Here is a 22,791-nt window from a genome sequence, read left to right on the forward strand (position 1 = left end):
TAGGAGAACACGAAATCACAGTCACTTCAGTTTTCCTGGTGATCTGAGTCTGCTGCTTATTTGCTACGTGGTCTTACTCTTCAGAATAGTGCTGCTGCAATAACAGTGCTTGATCAGACTCAGAACAGCAGAGCTGGGACCAATGTGGCAGGTTTGCCCTAAATGCAATTTTCTCACGGTACTGGGCAGTAGCCTCTTAAAATTCATTCCCAGTTGCAGCATCTCAGATTCAAAGTCCCACAAGTCAGTGGTGACGTTAAAAAAAATCTTGGCCATTTTGCATTACAACATTGTGTTTTAATGTCCGTTTACACGATGAAGTAATTTGCATTATACCTGCATGTCTTAAATTCAGATACAATAGTTAAGGCAACAAAATGCATCAGAACAAAATGGTTTCATTTCTTTTCTTCAAAGGCTGTTTGTGGTTTTCAAGAGAACAAACACCAAACTATTTTGCCATGCTCCAAGAAAAAAAACAAAAACAAAAACCACCCAGGCATGATGCTTTTTCCCCAGTTTAAGCAGGGCTGATATTCAGTACTTTCTCTTCACAGGGTCAATAACCATCACTGATGAGATGGAGTTCTGTGGCATATCTCCTTGCCCACTCCAAAGCCCAGTACCCACAGCACCCCCTCCACCTCTCCCAGCTGGGTACAGACCCTCCCTTGGTGGGCATGGGTCCAGCCTGGTGGCAGAGCTGCTGGCTCAACATCCCCCTGCCTCACCCCACTCCAGCTGCAGCTGTGGGAGGAAGCAGCTACAGAGTGGAAGAAGCAGAAGTACCTCCCCGTGCCGCTCCTCCCCTCTGTTGTGGAGCCCACGGCTCTCCCAGGCACAGCATGCACCAGGCTGCAAGTGTTGCTGTCTCGAAAGATTTTCACTAGTCTTTACGTGCCAAACCCACATGCTGCCTTGCTGCGGACCATGGCATCTACCCTGGAGAAGTTCATTCATTCTCTGGATCCCAGAGCCCTTCCCAGGGTGCTCCAAATCCAGTCAGGCATCTATTTCCAAGGTGAGCATTGAGTGCTTTTTGGCAGGGCTTTGCAAGTCTGTCTTTGACATTGGGTCCCCCTTGGGTCAGAGGTGGCGGGGAGGCAGAGGGAGGATGCTGACAGAGTTGTCTCCCAGCAGTTTCCCACCAGCTGTAATTTTCCCTTTGAAGAATCAGGGTAATGATCAATGGCTTTGGAGATGTCTTTGGTATGGGGTGCATCTGGTCTTCTCACAGTCAGTGAGGAAGGACCTGTAGTCCTCATCGTATCCTGGAAAGAGTACTGGAATGAGTCATGAATTTGCTTTGCACTCACACAGAGCCATCAATCCAGCAACTGCAAATCGCCTCACAGAGGTTAATTGATTAAATCTAGCTCTGCTCTTCTGGGGTTGGCACAGAGGGGTGCTCTCTGTCTCAGAAGTAAAGAACAAGAGCATCTGGAAAGTGACTGTGAGGGGCCGTAAGGTTTTTCTGAAGTTCTGCCCTACATCTGGGGGCGCTTCAGGTGTGTAACAATGCAAAGGGATGGGTATGAGCCAGACAGGAGCATCACAGGGCAATATTTTCCTGGGTTTTCTTGCAGCAGACCTTTTTATGGTGTTTTTATTGCTGGGCTCTGCTTGTGCACAAAGCACAGAACACTTGCACTTGAGGGAAAAATTCTGCGCTTGGTCAAGGCATGGACTTTAATGACAGCGAAAACACCATGTCAGGCCCATGTGTTAGTCTAGGAAAAGAAAGTAACCTCCCTGTAACTGCAAGGGAAAATGAAGTCATGCTAGGTAAAACAGAAGGGGCTTTATGAAATGAGCTGAAGCCTGCTTCACAACAGCTATCTTTATGATAATCTAAAATTCCCCATGCTGTTCCATAGTAGGAGGAGAGAGGAGGTGGCTGCCGTTAGCTGTGGCCATGGAAAGTCTGAGCTGCGATCTCGGCTCTGTGGCCAGAGAGGGCGATTCTTCCCTCCACAGGAACAGCCTCTTGGAGTGGAAAGAAAATGGAAAAGGGCATACTTAAGCTGTGACGGTGGCGTACTGTCCATGTTCTCCTTATTGCCCATTCTAGCTGCCCTGGGAACTGCCCAGGACACATGAATAGTACTGATACACAAAAAGGCATTCTGGGAAACAAACTTGGCCAAAATTACCAGGAACTTTAAAAAATATGCTTTTTCTGACCTTTGACAAGTGGCCTGTTCAAGTTTTATATTTTAAAATATCCTAAGAGCTTGAACTGAATTCTTGCTAAGGAGGCTACTACCTAAGTGAAGAGTGGATTTCAAACTAAAAACAGGAAGATCACCTCCTTAAGTTGAAGTATCCACCATATTTGCCTCTTTCTACACACCTAGGAAGCAGAGGTAATATAAACACAAGTTGTATGTATATTTACATGTAGGTACATGTACACATATGTATGTATATGTGTACACAAAATACCATGAGTTATATATGTGTATACAAAATGCTGTGATAAAATTATGATAACCCAGCTGTCAGCAGGTTTCTGAGTTCCTACAGTCTGCATCCTGCTCCTAGTGGATGTACTCATACTTGTACATCTTTGGAGCCAGGATATTTCAGCTTGTGCTTCCATTTACTGTGTAAACCCCTCCACATGAGGAGAAAAAAAACATTGGTGACTTAACCCACAGAGCATTCAGCAGCAGTGTCCTCGCATGTGAGAGAAAAAAGCTATTAGCTGACGACTGTCTATAATAAAAGAGCCTGCACAGCCTTGGGAGGGGTGGTATGTGCTATAGAGACCCAGGAATGTTTGCACTAAAAGCGAGAGCCCCTGTACTGCTCTGATGCTTCTTCAGTCTTCAGCAGCACCACCTCTTCCTGTCGTCTGCTCCCGGTAGCTTCCTCTCAGCCGCACTCATACGTGGTTCCAACAGCAGCCTATATGCAGCACTAACATACACGCAGGTGTTGCTTGCTTATACAATGAGCAAGGCTGATACAGACATGCCACTTGGCTCCTTCTCCTCACAGCTGGTGCCACCCCCAGACTACTTGCAGGTACCTAGAAACACTGATGTCAACTAGCAGGCTTGCATTCATTCCTCTGTCTTCTTCCTTGCTTCAGAGGAAGGTAGAGACACTTGAGACACTGATCGTGAGAGGTTTGCAGGATCTAGGGCTACAAAAGGTCTTTTTGGGCCAGACTCTCCCCTCCTCTCCATCCCTCCCTCCCTCCCTGGGCTCTCTGTCTGTGTCAGATCTCTCCTGAACATTTTACTCCCCTCCATACCTGGCAGCAGGGGCGAACACACTGTTCTGTGATTGCATTATGATTTATGTTGCATTTTCTGAAGTGAGAGTAGTGCTTCAGAGAAAGTCTGAAGTAACTCCTGTTATATTGCTAAACAGGAGAGTGGACCACTTTGTGCACTTTGACTTTCCATTAGGACAACCATTCTCTAGTCTTTCCTCAGAGAGATCCCCTCACCCCCTCAACAGCCCTTTTGATTTCTCTTACCCCATGCAGTACACCAGCAATCACATTGTGGGTAATGGCAGGTCTATTGACAGGGAACATGGGTTTATTGCTATGGTTGCAGGGACCAAATCAGAGCATTCATGCACTGATTATATAGTAGTCCCCAACCAGCTACAAAGTCAGCCTGGTCAGCTGAGTCCTTCTTGGATTAGCAGTTTTATGAAGTTGGATTCCATAGGAATCTTTAACCATTCTCAGGACAATATGTAGATAGAGAGGGAGAAGATCTGTTTATAAAGCTTTACATGGAATTGTTTGGTCAGTCACAAGGGACGATTCATTTTCTGGTGTAAGAATTTAAAATAGCAAGATTTTGTACTTACGTACATTCTATGTATATTCCCCTCTCCACAATTCCAGAAAAAGTGCAAGGTTTCTTAGTGTCATCTTAACCAGGTACATAGAATGGCTACTGGAGTAAATGACAAGCTACCGAATCCATTACAGCCGTCACATCAAAGCTGCAGCAGCCAACCAATGAAGGCGATAGCTATTTAGGTGGTAAGGAGACAATGGAGCTTAATTAATTCACCGGTTTTCTGTGGTGCACTGTGTGCTGTCAAGATGAAACTCTTCATTTACTCTACCTGGAAGCAACATTTTGCATATATTGCACTCAGGTCTAGATGATTTTGCAAGTAAATATGTGACTTGCGAATTAACCTCACTGCTCTTGACAGAGTTTCAGTACCTCTGAAAGCATAGGAAAGCATGTTGCTATAAGTCTTTGTAAGGATGAATGTATTTTTTCCATGTGGTAAGGTATTTTTATTTGAAGCTGCAAAGAGTGGGAATTTCCTTGCCCTTGGGCAAGGTAAAAGCTCTGAAAGATGCCATTCTGCCTTCATCACCAGGCAACACCAAATGCAATCTAGGTCTCTGTTTTCAGACCCAAGCCTGCCTGCTGCAGTTCCTGGTGGAGACCAAGTTGAAAACATATGCTGCACGCACCCGTTCCACCATTAGTCTCTCTACTGGCCTATAAAAAATTATGTTCCTGCTGCTATTAATGGAGTTGTGAGATATCTATCTCCCCAAACTGCAACTGCACAGGACTTTATAGGCCCTGTTTGAACTTCTGCTGTTGGTAGTGAATACTATGTATGAGCCAGACACCTTTCTGAGGACGCTTTGTTCCTGTTCACCTCTCTGTTCCCGGCTTGAAGCAGAGGGAAGGGTTTCCCTGGGATGATATCGGTGTTCTGCATGCTACGCTTGGACTTTGGGGTTGGTTGAAGCCTTACCCAGTTTGCTTCAGGCAGGATAGCCAAGGTTTGAAGAGCTTGTTCATACTCTTGTGTTCCCAGTCGTCTTCCCCTCCAGCAGTGTGTGGCTGCATAGTCAGAGCCCCAACCTGCAGTCACTGTCTGTGACTGTCCGACACTACGCAGAGTCAGGAACATGGGGTTTTAGCAATAGCCCCGAGTTCTTCTAAAGTGCTTTTCATTAATCACACTCAAAGGAACATAGAGAAGTAGAGAAATTCTTGTTATTCCTGGTTTGAATACAGAAACACAGGTGATAGGAAAGGGTGGTTCTGCAAACCCCAGGGGTGCCTCATAGGGCAGTTGTTTTGGACTCTGCAGCCATAATAGCATTGCTACAGAAATTGGACTGTTGAATCTCTGAAGGGAATAGGAAGGCTGATTATAAAATGAAAGCAAGTTTGCCAGATACAAATATCTTGGTAATCAGGACTGATCAGAAAGGAACTACGGTCCAGACTGAAGTACGTGACAATTTAATGGCTCATTAAAATATGTTGTTAAAAAATTTAACTACTGAAACTCCATTGAAATGGATTTGATTGATTACTTTTCTTTGACCGTTTTAGTAAATATTGATGCTTAGTGAGCTAAGTACTGTATGACTGCTGATTTTTACAGATAGCATGTAAGTACGAGCTTTCATCTTTATGTTGCAAAAATTATGTCTGTTTTAATCCTGATATAATTATTTTATGGGTAATTGAATTTAATATTTTGCAGGCTTAATTTAACTGGTGGCAGGACAGTAAAAAGTGTCAAACTTTAATTGCAAAAAATATAGAACATCTCAAGGCACATATTCTGTTGGTGTTTCCTGTCGCTAGCCATGTTCCCTACCTGCAGCCTTCCCGTTTTTGCTCCTCCTAAATGGAAGTCCCACGTTGCCTTTTTTTAATTCCCCTAAAGCTAAATGCATACAGCAGTGATGGGATTTGGAGCCCAAGGACTGGGACTTGCCAGATTACAGGGAGAGTTTGTAGCTCCTTTCTGCAGTTCAGCTGGGCGAAAGCAGCATGTGTGTTGTGTGAATCGTAGCACCAGGGTATCTCCTCTTTATGACAGACCTATGAAACTCGTCAGAAAAGTTTATGCTGTGCGCTCTTTCTCTGGGGAGAAGGGATCTGTAAGGCAGCAGCATCCACCTCAGCAGGTTGGGAGTACAGTGAAGCAGCACACTCTAAGTGCTTCACTCTGCTCCCTCTCCTGGGGCTCTGGAAAGTGCGAGGTCTCTCCATGCAAGGAGAAAATGGTGGGAAGAGGCAACAGTGGGGTCACACATACCAATCTGGTTAATGCCCTTCCAGACTTAAGGGAGTTAAAGATACCTAGTATTGCCAGGTGGGGATGCACTCTCTGGGTGGCTGTTCGGTGCTCTCTGACAGATGCCTGAGGGGTGATGGCAAACAAAGCCCTTTGGGATTTGGTCCTTCTTTGGTGAATGTGAATAGCTCCATTGCAAAGCTCTCTTTGGTGAACCATAAAGAACATGAACATGCTTAGGCTCACGTTCCTCTTGGCTCTCCTTTGCTGACTGCATAGCCGTGCCTGCTTGCCGTCTCTGCAGTTTCAATTTCACCCTTTCTGCTTCTGTTACTGGGAAACAGCATCTTTCCAACCTGAGCTTCTGTGAGCCTTTCAGGGGAGCGATGGGTTCGGCAGGCCAGCAGCAGAGCACTGGAACCGCTTGCAAAAAGTCCTGTTAACCCTGTAACTGCAGCTAAGCAGACTGAGTCGAAGAGGAATCCTTGTATATCAAGTCTCAGACGCCCCAAGTCCTAGTTTAGACAAGATATTGCTCTCAACACTAATTTTTGGGAAATGATCATGTAGGATGAAATTATTTTTTACTGGTTTAAGCCAACCAAGAGGGAACAAATCCTGCTCCCTTATCAGTGTGAAAAGCCAATGGGTTGATGAAAGCTAGGATATGTGGTCTGTAATATGTATGAATTAAACAAGCAAGCTGTCTCTTCAGGATTAATAAAGGCACTTTTTCTTATAAAAAGCAACATGACAATTTAAACAGAGGCTAAAGCATGGAGAGCTTTGAACAGCTTTGATGAAGACAATTAGGGTTGTATTTTTTAGAGATGAAAGATCAATAAAAATGACTTGTGCATTTATTGGTTGGAGTCTCATTTGAGTGCATGCCAAAGGGGGCATTGCACATGAAATTGGTGAAATTTGTAGTACAATGTTTGCGTTTGCTAGCTTGTCTTATTTTTTACAGACGTAGAAGCCAAAGTCTGTAAAATGCAGAAGTTTTTCCCCTTGAACACAGCTGTTTCCATTCCTTTTGATTGCACAGTTAAGAGCCTTAGGTAGAGCAGAGGTAACAGATAGTTTGGATTCTCTTTTGTTGTCATTAATCAGAGCATGTTAGTAAACTTTCTCTATTAATATGTACCACTGAAACTCTCCTGTATTCATTCAGGCTGCTTCAAAAACCTGTTTTATTCTGAAGAAGAAGGAAAGTGCCCTTCAGTGAATGCAATATGAGAACAAAACCTGACTTTTATGGGTCAGATATTGCTCATTTTATTCATGCCGCGGCCCTCAATGGGATGACTCATCCAAACACAGTGAGAAAAATCTGACCCTGGGTAGCTGGCGCTGAGGGCGAAGCTGTTTCAAGAATCTCCTTGTGGGGATTTTCTTTCAGTGACATTCAGCTCCAAGCCTCTCTGTGGATGGCATAGGAGGTGGGCAGAATACCCAAACTGCCTGGCTTGTCTTGATGCAGGGGTCAACCCACTGCCTTGGCTTGCTGAAGCTGCCCTCAGCATGCTGGTTTCCTGAAAGGGCTCCCTGGCTGTTGTTGCATTTGGGCCTTCAGGCATGTGAGGAGGAGGTCTGTAGCAGGAGGAGCCCTGTTTCCCTACACATGAACCTCCTATCTTATAAAAATACCAAGACAATTTTCACAAACTCAGGCTCCAGGGAGATAAGGGGATAACTATAGCAAATGAGAGGGGACGAAGGAGCCTGGGATAAACTTCTCATGATACACAAGCCCATGCCTGTGCTCTGTTGCTGAGTTACAGGGCTTTTGTCAAGTATTTTTTCTTCCAGAAACTGGTGATCTAAGCATGAGGAAACATGGCATTGGTCCAGGTTCACTGGTTCTGGTTAGCTTCGCTGGACACAGAGTAATGGCACAGGGGGCAGCTTGCTGTGATCTCAGTAGGAGAAGATGTTTAAACATGCTTCCAGTTCTGGGCTTTACCTGTGAAGTGCTCAACACTCTAGCCTGATCCTGCAAGTTAATTTAAGCAGCCTTCTTAAACCCAGCCCAACAAAGCACAGATTTGCTGTTAAATATACACTTCAATAAACATACCTTAAGTGAAAGTAATTAACACTGCAAAGAAAATTAATAAAACCAAATAAATCACAACAGCTAAAACAGTGACTAATGCTGTTCAAAAGCAGCTTTTGGTGTTCTCTTCATTGCTGCAGTAATTTCATCTCATGTGGGTAAACCTAAACAAAAGGTTAAAGATGTTGCATTTGGAGCTATGGTTTCACTTGCTCTTTCCATTATAGTGGGTGCTGCACACACAAAACTCTGCTGCCACATGCAGACCGCGAGCCCTCCGGATAGATGAGAATCAGAAGAAAGTATTAAAAAAAAAAGCCATAAACCTATCAGGAAAGAAATAAATCAGAAACTGCAGAAGTAATTTTTTTTAAAATTCCATTATGATTGAAATGGCTTAAAGCACTTGACATTTAAAGTTTGACTTTATATGGCAAAAGATAAATCTTAGAGTGTTTTTTGATAGTTTTGTGCTGGCAAAAATCAGGCTCTCTGCAGCATAATTAGGTACGGTCAAGATAAGATTCTCTTTTTTGCACAGAGCCTTTTGATGGGAGTTTACCTCCGTGGCAAGTCAGCAGGTGAACTCCTTGGAGGCTTTGTGTCCCAGACTGACCAAACCTGAAGATTTTTGTTGCTTAGGGCATGTTAAAGAGAGACTAGCTGTTACAAAGCCCAGTAACTTGCTCTTTCATGTGATAGCGGATCTTCTACACACACTCACGCTGCCTTCATGACCATTGCTACCCCTGGGCCTCTGGAGCACCGTGTGTGCATGAGGGAGCTGGGCTCACCTGCTCTCAGTGGGAAGGAAGGGGTGGATAAAAGCCAAACAGGTGCTTTATACTATCTGCAACTACCCTCACACCCTGGGGTTGGAGAGAGAAGCTGTGGCATTCTTCCTTCTTTGCCTGCCGTAGTGCATATGATTTTTAGCCTCTTTGTATCTTCTCCAAAAGATTTTAGTTTGAGTTTAGTGGCAAAAATCCAGCCTGCTGATTAGCATCTTCAGTGCTCAGGAGGTATTTGACTGAAAAAAAGAAAAAGACACCTAACTTCTCATCATCAGAAATGGGTTCCTTTTCCCTACTGCTTAATCAGAGTATAATATGATTAAAGTTATTAAGCAAAACTCTCCTCCCCGCAACTTTAAAATAGATCTCTCTTCTTGCCAAAGAGCATAAACTCTGAACAATTGGCCAACCCCCAAATAATGCCCATAAAGAAAGATATCTTTTTTATTGACACTAATTATAGATACATTATGCCCTTCATATTACTTCGTGAGCCTGCCGCAGCCTTAATGAACCTGTGATTTCAGCTGAGCTATGTTGTAGGGGAAAGCAGGCTATTGTAATTCTGGCTGAATGGCTGCACCAGGGGGTCATGCCTTTATGTGAAAGTAGAATCATTTCACCCGCCCCTGAAACAGAGTCACTTCTGATGTGGGAAGACAGCACCCTTATGGGCAACCGATGACAACACGATAGTGGAGAAAGGAGCACTGGGAAAAGGACGCTGGGGCAAAGTTCTACTTTCAGGACATGTCGGGAGATCTTTCATCTCCCTGCAAAGCAGCCAGGTTCCCGGTTCTTCGGATCTTCTTTCAAAGACCGCTCAGCCTGCCAGCTGCAATGAATTCAGTGGGTGCTACTGAGAGATGAAAGGGAGAATTTTTTTCCTTCAAGGATTCAAACTCATGGGGCTGGGGAGTCAATGCCTAGTGTTTGGCCTGCAAAGTCATTTGTTTTTGTTAGGAGAAAAGCTTGGTCTTTGTTAAAAAAAAAAAAAAAAAAGGAAAAGAATGGGGGTTATTTGGAAGTGCTTAGCAGCGCCCTGTAGCAGACAGACGGTTAGACTGGGAGTCAGCCAGCCTGGGCTTGAGTTCCAGCCCTGCTGAATGGTCCTCTGTGCCATCTAAGTCAAGCCTTTTGTCTTGTTTGCATTGCTCTCCCTAGCCCTCCTTGCTAAACTGCCTGGGGGAGTGCGACAAAAGAGAGTTCCATAGGAGTGATGTGTTATTGCTGTTCAGTCGTGAACCTGATTTTGAGACGTACTTCCTATCAGCATCAGTGAAGCGTTCACTGCAAGAGCAGTCACTGAATGGGGCTCTAAGCTGCTGGGAAGAAAAAGGCAATATTACTGAGATATTTGCTGTTCTACCTTGTATTATAAAGCATTTCTCTCAGTGGTGCTGTCATATGGCCTGACATGAAGAATGACATTCTTCATCGCAGACATTCACTATATTACATTTTATATTGTGGTTTTTAATACAAAAAGACTCTTCTTGTACCTATAATGAGAAACAAATCAAATAAAGGGCTCATGTTAGGGAGGATGGTGGTGTAGCTGCTTAGCATGTTAGGAAAGATGGAAGAAAACGATACTGAAGAAATTGTTATGGTTGCTTTGATGTGATCACAGCAGTTGCTAATATGGATTGTCAACCTAGAGATGAGCTTATGAAAAGATATAAATGTGTTTTTTATTGAACAAAGTAACAATCCAGAAAAGGTAGATTCAAAGGCAACAAGCTCTTTAATTGCAGCCTTCAGGGGCATTGTTTGATCCCTGTAAATAAGCTGCTTTATTCTGGGTTCTGTTAAAATGTTTTTTGCATTATATTGCATACATCTTTCTCAAATAAAAAAGATTCAGTGCTTAAGGTTACTTGATTTACATTTTCAATGTCTTACGCTTTCTTTGTGGCTTGAGTGGGAAAAGCAGTTACTGTTGTGCAATGACAAATAAATGTACTAAAAGGTCTGTTTTAATTTTAATTTTATTTTTCAATATATTTTGGGGGGGGGTCCACATCACACACTGAAGTAAAATCTTTCAGGGTCACATTATCACACAGTGGGTATTACCACAATGTTTTAAGACTAATTATCGTAGCTTTTAAAGGAAAAAGAATTTTTATTGTCCTTTTTGAAACCCATGCAGTTTCCCTCCCTCCTTTTTACTAGCGCAAATATTTGCTGCAAATGCCTAGATGACAAATCACACAGGTAACATTTTTCTTGTCTGAATGTAATCTTCATTGTACTATTCCAGGCAAACCGCCAAGCAAGGGCTAAAATCAGGGCTAAAGCAATCTAGTTGCAGACAAATATGTAATTACAATCAATACTGTATGTGCAATTGCACCCCCAAAAATGAATCTGTTCTTGTATGGCTGGCAGAGTTTCATTTTTTAATGATTTTTTTATCCTGGTATGGTTAAAAATGAGACTTCTGCAATCACAGTCTCAGTCTGTTAGCCATCCTCCTCCCAGCCTCTCACCCTCATCATCTTTCAACCTCTTGGTCTCTTTCAAATGAATCTGATAAAGGAGAAGGTCATTAAAGACCTGCAAGTTGTTCATGAAAATGGCAATTTAGGTAGGTATCAATATGCATACATATATATACATCTACCTACCTATCTGTCTATCCGCTTATATATGTACGTTTTACTACTCATAAGGTTGAGCTCTGACTTCCTTAGTTGGATAAAAAAATGTGGCGGCATACCTCAGTTACTCAGTGGTTATACGAGCAATTTATCTAACTTCTCTTCCAGGATGAAAGGTACCATCCTATGGCCATGGGTCCTGGGATACTTAGGCACTCTCCACTTCTACGCTGCTAAGAGCTTTTCTCTCTTCTAGAAGACTTAAAGAATCCTTCCTAGCTGCTTAACACCCTTTCCCTTCTTGACAATGTAAAAACTTACATCTTTACTTTCTTCCTCTTTTTTTAAATCAAGAAGTAGTTCACTTTCCTTGGTATTATTACAAAGCATCATCTTCGCCAGAGGATTAGGTACCCATGTAATAGTTTGTTTCACTGATGGTAGGACAACGAGCTCCCCTGATTTTCTTTTTCTAAATTTTAATTAAAACCACTACTTTTTTTTTTTTTTCAAGTTTTAATTTTCATCTCACTTTTTCCTAGAACTGATGCTTTTAGATGAATGATCCATTTGTTTTCCACAACAATGTTATGTTTTGTTCTGATGAAAGACCCTGAGAGTTAAGGTGTTGTGGCAGCCCTGTGTGTCTATTCTGTGTATACTCTTTCGTGGCTTGCAGCCTGGCATCAATAATCCATCTTTTCTGAATGCATTATCTTGGCCCTTGATATTTCAAACAGAGCCTGCAGTTCCATGTAATGTTTTTTGTAGACTCCAGGTTGAACTCAGGTGCTTTCCCTCTTTTATGAGCATGGATTTTCTTTTCTTGTGTATTTTACTCTTTTCTTGTAGTGTTTTGGATTGTCTGCCGTCTCTACAGTGCCAGGACACTCTTTACCCTGTGTAGGTTGTTATCTGCATTTCTCATGTTTTGCAAATTTTGATTGCTTCATCAAAGGCTAATTTTTGTGTCATCCAATCATCTCTTTTTCAGTGTTTGGTGGAGCTAGTTTCTTCTCATGGATATTGGCTCTTCAGCCTTAGACCTGACACCAACCAATCAGTGTTTTCACTTTTTTGCAAGTTCCGTTTATACTTTTTATTTTGTGATGGAGGGAAGGACTTCTGAAACTCTCTGCTGTACAATCTGAAGTTAAGCTATGGTGCCTGAGGATAAGCAAACCTGATAAAAGTAGTAAGTCCTTCAGAACGAGCCATGATCAGAAAGAGGGCTCCCCTCTGACTCCCCTCTATATTTCTTGATGGCACCACTCTGCTGTGGATATAGACTGAAGTAGTGGTTAAATCTTCTTCAGTCACACCATTTTTTTGAGAGGTTCAGCCTCTTAACTGCTCCATCCTTCCCCTTGGGGCTGTTGCTTGGTTCGCTCTAGTCCAGCTACCATGTTATTTGGAAATCAGTCACAGCCAGTAAGGCCACTGAACCGGCATGGCATACGCCCCAAGATCATAATTAGTTGGTGTAGTTACTCTCATATGTTAAATGATTTCTAGGGGTCTATTTTCAAGTGAGGTAATCTGGAGAAGCTGCATCTAAATCTGCACTGAAGAAAAAAGCCTCTAGAAGCCATGAGCTCCCCTTTTGGGTAGGTTTTCACAAATATTTGTTTGTGAGTGAGAATATTGGAATTCTTTGTTCATCTTTCCATGTTTCTATACTGCAAAGCTCATCACACTGGGTCCTCTGGGATTCCCTGTTTCTAATAATATCATGGTTGCTTGTGATCTCTACAGTGTCTCATAGGAGGAGTGAGGTTGTTCAGCACAAAAGGAATATTACCTCTTCACAGCTGCTCAATCTTTCTCTCCCTCTCCCTCTAATATGAAATAGGTATTGCACATACACTTTTCTGACTGTCATAAAATATCCTATGGAGCTCAGCTAAAGCAATGAGAGCTATGATAATTCCTCATGTGTTTATTAGAGCAGCAGCCAGCCTACTGATGGGAGCTCCAGCAATATCCAGTGGAGACATCTGAGTTAGTCAATGTTGAATTGCTCAGGCACTAGAGGGAGAGGAAACAATGAAGCACTATCTTTACAATAAGAAAACTAGATTGTTCTTTTTTAGTTAAAGGGCAGCAGCTCTCTTGGTCTTCCACTTAGTACCAGATTAGTTGAAAGGATGCATAAACAGCATGTTCTTTCACCTGTCTGTGGTTGATGTTTTTGTGGCACTGTAATCCAGAATATCTCTGTGCTAATGATCATCCTGGTGTGTAACAGAAAGGCAGTAGCCTGCTGAGGGAGTTTAGAGCCTAAGCACAATAGTCCCACTGATCCTATGTAGGATTCTCAGCCACCAGGCGATGCTGTCACATCCAGCCTGCCAAAAGCATCTGCCACATGTTTTTTTTATTGTTGGCTGTTTTTTTTTTTTTTGTTTGGGGATTTTTTTTTTAACCTAGATTCTTCTACATAGGGTTAAAAATGTACATCAGTACCTGTCTTCATCAGGGGAGCAGCTGGGGATTTCCTGGTGTCCATCTCAATTGTGAGAGACATACCTTCACGACAGGGTAAACCGAACCAGTTGCTCAGTGTAACTCTCATTCATCCTCCTGTCCTGACACAAACCAGCTGTTCTGTGGCACTCTGCTGAGGCTTTGGGTTTAGGCTAAAACCAGAAACACTTTTGCTTAGGTTGGTCTCCCAGTGACCTTCAGTGAGACCAAGGTGGTAAGCCAGTGCTTGTCACCTGAAAGTGCTGCAGCAGAGTAGATAAATATATCCCAGACTCAGTAAGAGATGTTTATTAGCCCAGATCGTGGCTGGAATTGATCTTGAGTGAGCATTAGGAAAATCACATGGCATGTCTGATATGACACCTGGCCAAAAAAAAAAAAAAATCCAACTTCTTGTTTTCTCCCCACCAACTACAAGGACAGATGTGGGGTAAAAAGAATGTTACTTTCTGTGGCAAGTGAGTTCTGCAGGCAATGGTGATATTTCAGTACGGGCCATCTCAATTATTGAATGCTACTATATAGCCAGAGGTTGGGTTTTTAATATCTCTTATTGCCTGAGACCATTCTGGTTACCTGGGTTAAAAGGAAAAAAAAAATACTTTAAACTGAAAAAAATGTAAGAAAGGGCTAATAGAGGGATTGGGGGAAGTAAAATCTGTCTTCTCAGAGGAGATAAAGAGAATTTGTTTCTTCTAGATTTTTGTCAAAAATGTGACCGTAGAAGGGCAAGATTAATTGTAAACCCTTTGGGAAGGAAAAAATGGAAATGAGAAACAAAGTATTTTAAATAGTAGAGCAATGTTAGTAGCAGAGCAAATGAATACCCTCACCAATGCATTGGGAGTGGAAATGAGAATAAGTTTTTTCACTACAAGGGAAGTGAAATACTGAGATGGGATTCCAGGAAGGGTACTTCCACATCACAACAGAGCTTGGTAAGTCCTTGGAAGGAACTGCACAGCGTCGGAAGAATGGAAGCTAGCACTAAAGTCAACATTTATGATGTTCTGTTCTCAATGTAATTCTGTCTACAAATGGAACTGAGAGTTAAATCAGCATGTTTTTGCTGCATTGCCTTTATATATAGTTAATTAATCCCACACCTCAAATCTGCTTCTAATCTCCTTAGGCGACCAGGAAGAATTTTCCTTCTTCTGCATAACTTGGCTTCTGTTTTGACTTTGCTTTATTCTTCCCCACTGCCCCTACTTCTGAAACAGCCGAGATTAACCACAGCAAGAATGGAGGAGGGAGGATGTTTTTGGCAGGGCAAGCTGCAGTTCCAGGTTTTTCTGAGGAAGCTCTGAAATGCTTGGTTGGATTGCCTTGTTCCTACACTCAAACTTCTGAACATCACAGACAAAAAAGGAATGTTTTCCTGCCAGGTCAGAATCAGTAGGCTCGTTTCAGCATGGGGCAGGGATTACCACTGTTAATTTGCCAGTTTTCCAATTCCCTGTACATTCTTCAGGTTTTCTGTTACTACAGAAACCTCAAATGCTGGCTGCACTTTGATGTCTCCTGGCCTCTCCCTGGGCATCTTCTAGGGTCTATGGTTTTTTGCCTTCTGCTGTAGTCTGCTGTTTCCTATGGGGTATGCTGTGCCCTGTGCTGTGCAGAGGCACCTTTCCTGCCTGAGCTCCACTGCCTGCTGGTTTCGGGAGGCAGCTCCTGATGACCCAGGTGATCCTACACTCTGCCTTGTTCCATTTTGGTCTGATAACTTTTACATACAGGTTCTTTGGACCTTGTTCTCCTTACATGCATCTAAGACCAGTGTACATATAAAGCCGATCTAGAGATCACTGAAGTCACAAGATGGATTTTCTTGTGGCACTAGGGAAGAAAATTAAAATTAGGTTAGTTATTGCAGGATCAGTATTATTTCATGTAACTATAAGTGTTTTTTCTTTCATTCAAAGAGGTAAAGACACTTGACAAAGTGAGGAAAATGCTGAATAATGCTTTTCTTTCCTTTTGTATTTCTTTTCAGGCTCCATCTATGAAATGTTTGGAAATGAATGCTGCCTGTCAACAGGAGAAGTCATTAAAATCATTGGATTCAAAATTAATAAGCTCATAGCAAGTATCTGTGAGAATAATGAAGTCAGCCGGTTTTCAGCCAAAGTGGAATTACCACTAAACTTTCCTGGTATGGTATTTCATGAATACATGTTTTTGAGGAATTATAACCCTGAATAGTCACCTTTGTTCATTTTATTGATTTGCTGTTGCAATTGATATTTGTTTGAGTTTACAACTCAACTGTCAAGACTACAGTTTTGTCAGATGGCACAAGACACTATCAAGTAATTTTTAAATTTCAACTCACAATTCTTTTTCAAGCTTATATAGAAATTGTTAATGTTATAATGCTTGGTAGTAATGTTTTCTATACTTGAGGTCACTCAGGGTAAGAATTATTACAAAAATCTTCTTTTTAGTTACTTATGGCTTTGCCAAACTTTGTCTAAGCTGAAATCTTCCTTGCTGTGCGTGCAGACGATAATTTATTTACAATTACTATATTTTTATTTTATTATTTTGGATGTAAACTATTTTGAATACTTTGTTATGTTTTTTGTTTTATTTTAATGATTTATTTTAATCCCAATGGCCAAAGTGGCTGCTCCATGCCTGGAAATAGGATTAGAGAAAAATTGATGTGTTTTTCTGCTTAAGAACCCTTCAACTGTTCTATAGAGAAGTCCCAAAATATCCATATTTTGAAGGATGGACTTGAAATTTGGCATGTGGTACTGACTTTTTATTTGAAACATATCTTCCTCTGTTCATGTGGCCTTGTTAGGGGGAGCTGGCCAAGTACTGCACTCAAGGTACCTGGTTCATCACATGTCATATTTATTCATTTTTCAATTCTGCTCTCATCTCAGTTCCTCTACTGTGTTAAATAGGGAAGTGATATGGAGTGCAGAGAGAGAGGTGCTGGACTGTGAGTATCCATGTGTGGGAAGTGGAGGAGGCAAACTAGGTTAGGAAACCGACAGAAAAAGACTGGACCTCGGAGCAAGGCAGAAGGAGGAAGACTTGATATGCAAAGGTCAGGGGACTGGAGACAGCAGTGGAGGTGATTACCAGCACCAGCGGAGGACTGCACCCACACAGAAATACATATATAGAGCATTTCCTCCACTGGGAGTCTTGCAGGCAGTAGAGGTAATGGGAGCCCCTTGGGGAGAGGAGATGAGCAGACTGGAAAACAGCATGAGGAGGCCAGTGGAATGTGGGAGGGAGCCTGTGTAGGTCTGGGTGAGAAGCTACAGGACACCTGCAGGAAGGAAACACTGGGACAGAGCACACACAAGGACACAGCAGCCCTTGAAAGCCTGAGATCACATCCAGGATTTACTTTGGCCAGCAGTCTAGTTAATGCACTGAATGAGACTACAGTTTTGTAAGAAGAAAAAAAAGTGCAAGCATTTAACACTGTACTGGACTGCAAGCACATGGCAAGGTAAATTGATGCTGCATGGGGAAACATATTATGGGTGTTTTCTAGTGTTTGAGTGCTTGATTTAGTAATCTTATTGATGTTCTTCTAATGTATTGCTGAGCATGTGAGAATGTGTCCATATGTTGTCCATATATATTGTTTAGGTTATGCCAGTGCCCAAACTGGTATGTGCTTTTCTGCAGAGGGAGACAAGACACACTTTTTGAAGCAAGTAAAATATAAGATCACATGGGAATAAAGTGTTTCATCTGAATTCCACAGGAGAATATCTTCTGCCATGCCTTCATTTTCCATCTCCAAACTACAGAGTTCTCTCTGAAATAGTCCTATATATCGTTTTATTTTCCCCAATAGAACATCAATTTACTTTCATGCTTTTCTTACTCAGTGAATCAGAACCATTGGTATGACCACTTATTAAAAGACTTTTTTGGAATGTCATTTTCAAGCACTGGTAGGGCCCAAATGTTGTGATTAAAGACATTCTAATTATCTGTGCCTATCTAGAGATATTGAAATGCTGCTGTACTGCGAACTCTCAAGATACTTGGTATTTTTCTTGAACTCCAAGCTTCTTTGCTATTATTAAAGTTTATTCTATCTCTAAAATATATATACATACAGGAAGTCATATTCTAAATCTTGATTGGCAGATGGGTTTGAACATTTGAATCCTAAAATATCCAACACAACTGAGTGATAAATGTAATCCTACATTTATTAATATTGAATCTCCTGATTTTTAGAACAGAATGACTTGTGATTTCAAATGCTTGAACCTGGCAAATCTGGATTTGTTTGCATTCAGGTGACCAATTTTACAACTTGGCATTTGGATGTTATTGCCCTATTGAGGCCATTTTCAAATTTGGTCTAATCACTACAATTTGCATGCATTCTTATGAACTCTTCCAACCAGTGTTCTAGAAAACTGGATTATTTCACTAGAAAAATAAACTCAGAGTTCATTTTTCTTAAATTTGTCATTATTATCCTCCACATGGCAGGTATTACTGAACAGCAGCACTGAAGAGGGGCATAATGACACTCTCATTAACCCAACAGGGAGCATTGCTCTCTTGTTTCTCTGTGTATATGTACCCTTATACTTTCATGAACTTTTAGTAAGATGTAAATTTGTCATTTGTCTAATTTAGTTGTTAGCTGAAGAATGATTCATCTTTACAAAGTCAAGATGTCTCAGTCTCTGATTTTTTTCTTGACCTTTTTTCTTTTCACTTTATTACATACACTTGCTACGCTCCAGATGAAACATCATATTAAAGCACTGCTGGCTTGCCCCTGTTTCCAGAACAAAGCATAAAACCGAATTGCAGATGATCTTTTTCACGCTGCCATTGACTTCCTTTGGTAAAAATATCCGCAGGTCTCTAGGAGCCTGGCACTGTATTTACATTGTACCTACAGTGCTCTTTTGCCAGTCCTGATGCAAAGAAGTCTTTTGCTTTGATGTTATTTTCACATCCTCTGTTGTGAGTTATTTGCATGCGAAGGGCTCATGTATCCTTTCACCATGTGCATGCTGGCATAAATAAGCAACATTTCTATTTATGTTACTCTGGGGATAGCATCTCTGTGAGTGAAGAATTGGGCTCATCATTGGCTTTAAACGAGCCTTACTCTTTGTCTTTCTGAACTTATTTGCAGTCTACAGAATTCCTTTTTTCTGCTCTGGCAAATCAGGTCCTTGATAAAGGCCTAATCTGCCCTTTGCATTAGAGAAAACGCTGCAACCACAAGTTCACTATCTGTGCTATTTCATTTTATCCTCATTCTAATTTGTTCTTTGTCATGCCTCAGAGGGCCAGGCTATTCTTTCTATGCTCATACACTGGGTAAAAAAATAAGTCTGCTGTTACTCCAGACACTTCAATGGATACATCTAACAGCGTTTTGAACTACAGGTTTCACTACTAACAAATTAGCAGAGACGGGTAATTTGCACAACACCTGAACTGTATGCCAGCACAAACAATGTCATTTTGTTCTGTTATATTCCTTCTTCTGCAAAAATATTGCTGGGCTGTCCCTGTTCTCAGGATGTCCCTGACAGCTGCTGCTGCTCATTCCTACGTGGTCTTACAGACAAATAGCCGAGCACGACTGTCTCTTTGAGCTCTCAGCCTCTGTGAGACACAAGACAGACTTGTCTGTGGCCACACAGCACATGCACGGAAGAACAGGGGTTAGGCACTAGAAGGCTCATCTCCATAGGAGATGGTGGAGAGGTAGGAGAGATGGCCTTTGGGGCAGGTTGGGGAGAGGAGGACGCTGGAGCAGAGGGTGCAGAGGAAGTAGCAGAGTAGGTGGTGGAGGTGAGGGAAAAAAGGAATAACCATCGAGTCAGCTCCGGAGAAGCTGGGAGCTGAGCTCTTCCCAGTCTTCTGCATTACCTCTGGGAACAGAAACTGCTAGTCTGGGACAGAAAGTCTTTCTGATATTATTTTCCTTGAAGGCTACTTTCTGCTCTAATAGGTGAGCCTAACTACTGGTTTTCTCAGTTTTCTGTGAGGAAAAAGAGAGAATAAAAAGGATATTCCTTTCCTTCAGGACTCTAATTAAGTCCAAAAATGGGAAGTCTATAAAGCTACAGGGAGGTACACCTTATTACCCTCTGACCAGTAAAAGAATGTTGCATATAAAAAGGTGGTAAAAGCATCCTCGGTCAAAACATGCTTTCCCATGGGACTACGTGGGCGATCCCTGCATTATATTTTCTATCCCATTCCAGTTAAAATAATTTTTTCACATTACCAAACCCTCTTTCTCTACCAATTGCACCTCAATGCCTAAAACTTTTCTTGAAAATGATGGGCTGATTAGATTTGGGACTTATTAATGATCATATCATGGCTAGGCAGGCACCTCACCTAGCAGAATGCTACTAGGTGCAGAGAACTCATGGAGTGTGACAATGGTTATACATTCCTGTAGTTATTGTGTATATGCAGTTGTTCTTGCCTCTATCTGTAATTTCCCCAGAACTATTGGGAATCAGTGCACTTTGCTTGTAGACCAGATTGCATTTAGAAAGTAGATCTGTAGGAGCAATAACACCAGCCCTGGATAAACCAGCTGGACTTTTTTTCCAGGTTTGCTATTTCCATCTGTCTTTCTCCCTAATATTCCACCAAGCTCTCTTAGGAAAGTTGAAGTGAATTTGATTCAGTCATTTTATCATTTATGAAAAAGTACAAATATTTATGTTTGACCTCAAAATGTCCAAACTTTAGCATCTCAGACTTACCGTATGTCTCCTACTCTGGAGATTCCCTTGCTATATTAGGTATGGAAAACATTTGGATTCATAATTATTTTAATAAGGTTCTGAATGGTTCCAGATAATGTTCTTTGGGTTTGGTTGTTTTTTTGGTTTGGTTTTTTTTTAAATATATATATTGTAGCAAGGAGAACATTTACTAAATGATACCATGGCAGATTATAGCAGTTAGATAGGAACCACAGTGGTTTTCACCCATCATACCAAAATAACTTTTTATGTATTCACCTCTTTTCTCTAGAGAGAGAAACATATGGAACTTTACATACTCATAAGCATAAACAGGTGGCTATTAGGTGCCTCTACGTCATGGGTCTCATCAATACAGCAGCTAAGTATGCAAGGCCACATGGCTCTTTAGTTGCCTATGCAAGCATTCCATTACCAAAATTAAGAAAACCAGCAGAACGGAAGGTGAAGATTTTTCTGCTTCCAACTCTGACAAAGTCAGTCTGCCTGGGCCCGAGGGGATAATCAGTTGTCTAGTTTTGTATGAGATCTGGTAATTATGCTTCCATATGAAACCTGCTTTCCAGCCCAGGATGCTCGTCAGTTTGTTGCTGAAATAGCTGGCTTCCAAATAGCTCTGTAGTCCCAGCAAAATTAGTAGAGCCGGAGTCTGCTGTCAAACTCATAGAGAAGAAGAATGTTTCTCACACCTGTACATTGCCAAATATTTTCAACTGGGAATGTTTTTTTAACATAGTTTATGGAGGCTTCTTAATGCAAATCTGGAGGTTTTCTAGGGGCAATGCGCATGCTCTTGTATCACAGATGGGTAAACATAGTTATTGCCTTTGGGATATATCACATGTACTTTGAATACAGTTTTTAATGAAAGAGTATTCCTATTTGCTTTCTCCCAGCACTGCCAGGAGATGATGCCCATCTTGTGTTTGCAAAGCACAACACTGGAACACTGGAGGATGCTGTCTTTTCCACAATTTCAGTTTATCATTGGTGCCTTGTCACTGCGATATTTTCTAAATGCTGATGAGTTTGTCTTGATCTGCACTAACAGCTCCCGTAGTGATCAGGGCTGGGTAGCTAATTTGCTTGTTAATAATTGTGTTAAAATTGGCTGTGAGAAACATTAAAAATACTAGCGTGAAAGAAAATTGTATTGAAGTTGTACTTTGTACTTGTGCAGCTACTTTCATGGATGTGGCACCCTTGCAGCCTGGAAAAATGCCTGAAGGATTTTCCATAGTGCTGCAATGAGACATATATGTAGAGGATGTATCTGTACAAGGGTGCTAATTTCACACAGGAAAAACTAACTGTCATGCAGACAACTCTGAAGGCACAGAATTGCAGAAAGCAGTTACATAGGAACAACCAGTGACTATCTCTGTAGTAGATCAAATAGGCTATTACCGTTTAGGCTGTTGACAAGCCCTTAGAACTGTTAGTCACTACAGATCCTGGTGGTTTCATGGGATACCTAGAACCAAACATGTCCAAACATTTATCTGGTGATAAATTCAGTTAAAAGCTACTCAACATACAGAAGCTTAATAACATTTCCTTTAACAAGAAGGGTACTAAAGCTATGAAGTGAAAGTAGCATATTTTGTTATAGTGAAACAAGAATCACAGCAATTATATGTGTGTGGGGGGGGAAGGCTATTGAGGTGGAGGGAATGGTTTTATATATCCTTTTTAAAGAACACAATCTTAACAAGCCCCTGCTTCCATGCAGGGCCCTCAGTTGTGTTGATTGTGGGTCAGCGTGTGAAACTTGGTAAGGGAAAAAGTGTGGGAGAAAATACCCAATTTGGAGGTTATTTTTAACTGAAACAACCCCCCAGTCTAATTTGTTAAACAATCCCACTGTCAGAGGAGGTCTAGGGAAGGGGGTGAGTGTCTTCCCAACTTCCAGCAGAACTGTGTTCTGGCAACATTCCACCTTGCTGAGACCTAGGTATTTTCTGGAGCATCCTGCCCTTTTCTCACACTCTGGCTCCCATGAGAAGGGAGCCATAGCCAGTGTGGACCCACTTCCCACTCTAGACAAATGGGGGCAG

General features: G+C 41.8%; 1 protein-coding gene across 1 annotated transcript in view; it reads left to right on the plus strand.

The window, feature by feature from the left end:
- The first annotated feature begins 930 nt into the window (after positions 1-930).
- The window catches only part of THEMIS (thymocyte selection associated), a 75,042-nt gene continuing 53,181 nt past the window's right edge, over positions 931-22,791 (plus strand). Inside the window, exons 1-2 of the mRNA XM_064448624.1 lie at positions 931-1,021; positions 15,982-16,140. Coding sequence (XP_064304694.1) covers positions 931-1,021; positions 15,982-16,140 — 250 coding nt within the window. The remainder of the gene's footprint in view (positions 1,022-15,981; positions 16,141-22,791) is intronic.

The sequence above is a fragment of the Phalacrocorax carbo genome, chromosome 3 (assembly GCF_963921805.1).
Source record: "Phalacrocorax carbo chromosome 3, bPhaCar2.1, whole genome shotgun sequence".
Classification (NCBI taxonomy): Eukaryota; Metazoa; Chordata; class Aves; order Suliformes; family Phalacrocoracidae; genus Phalacrocorax; species Phalacrocorax carbo.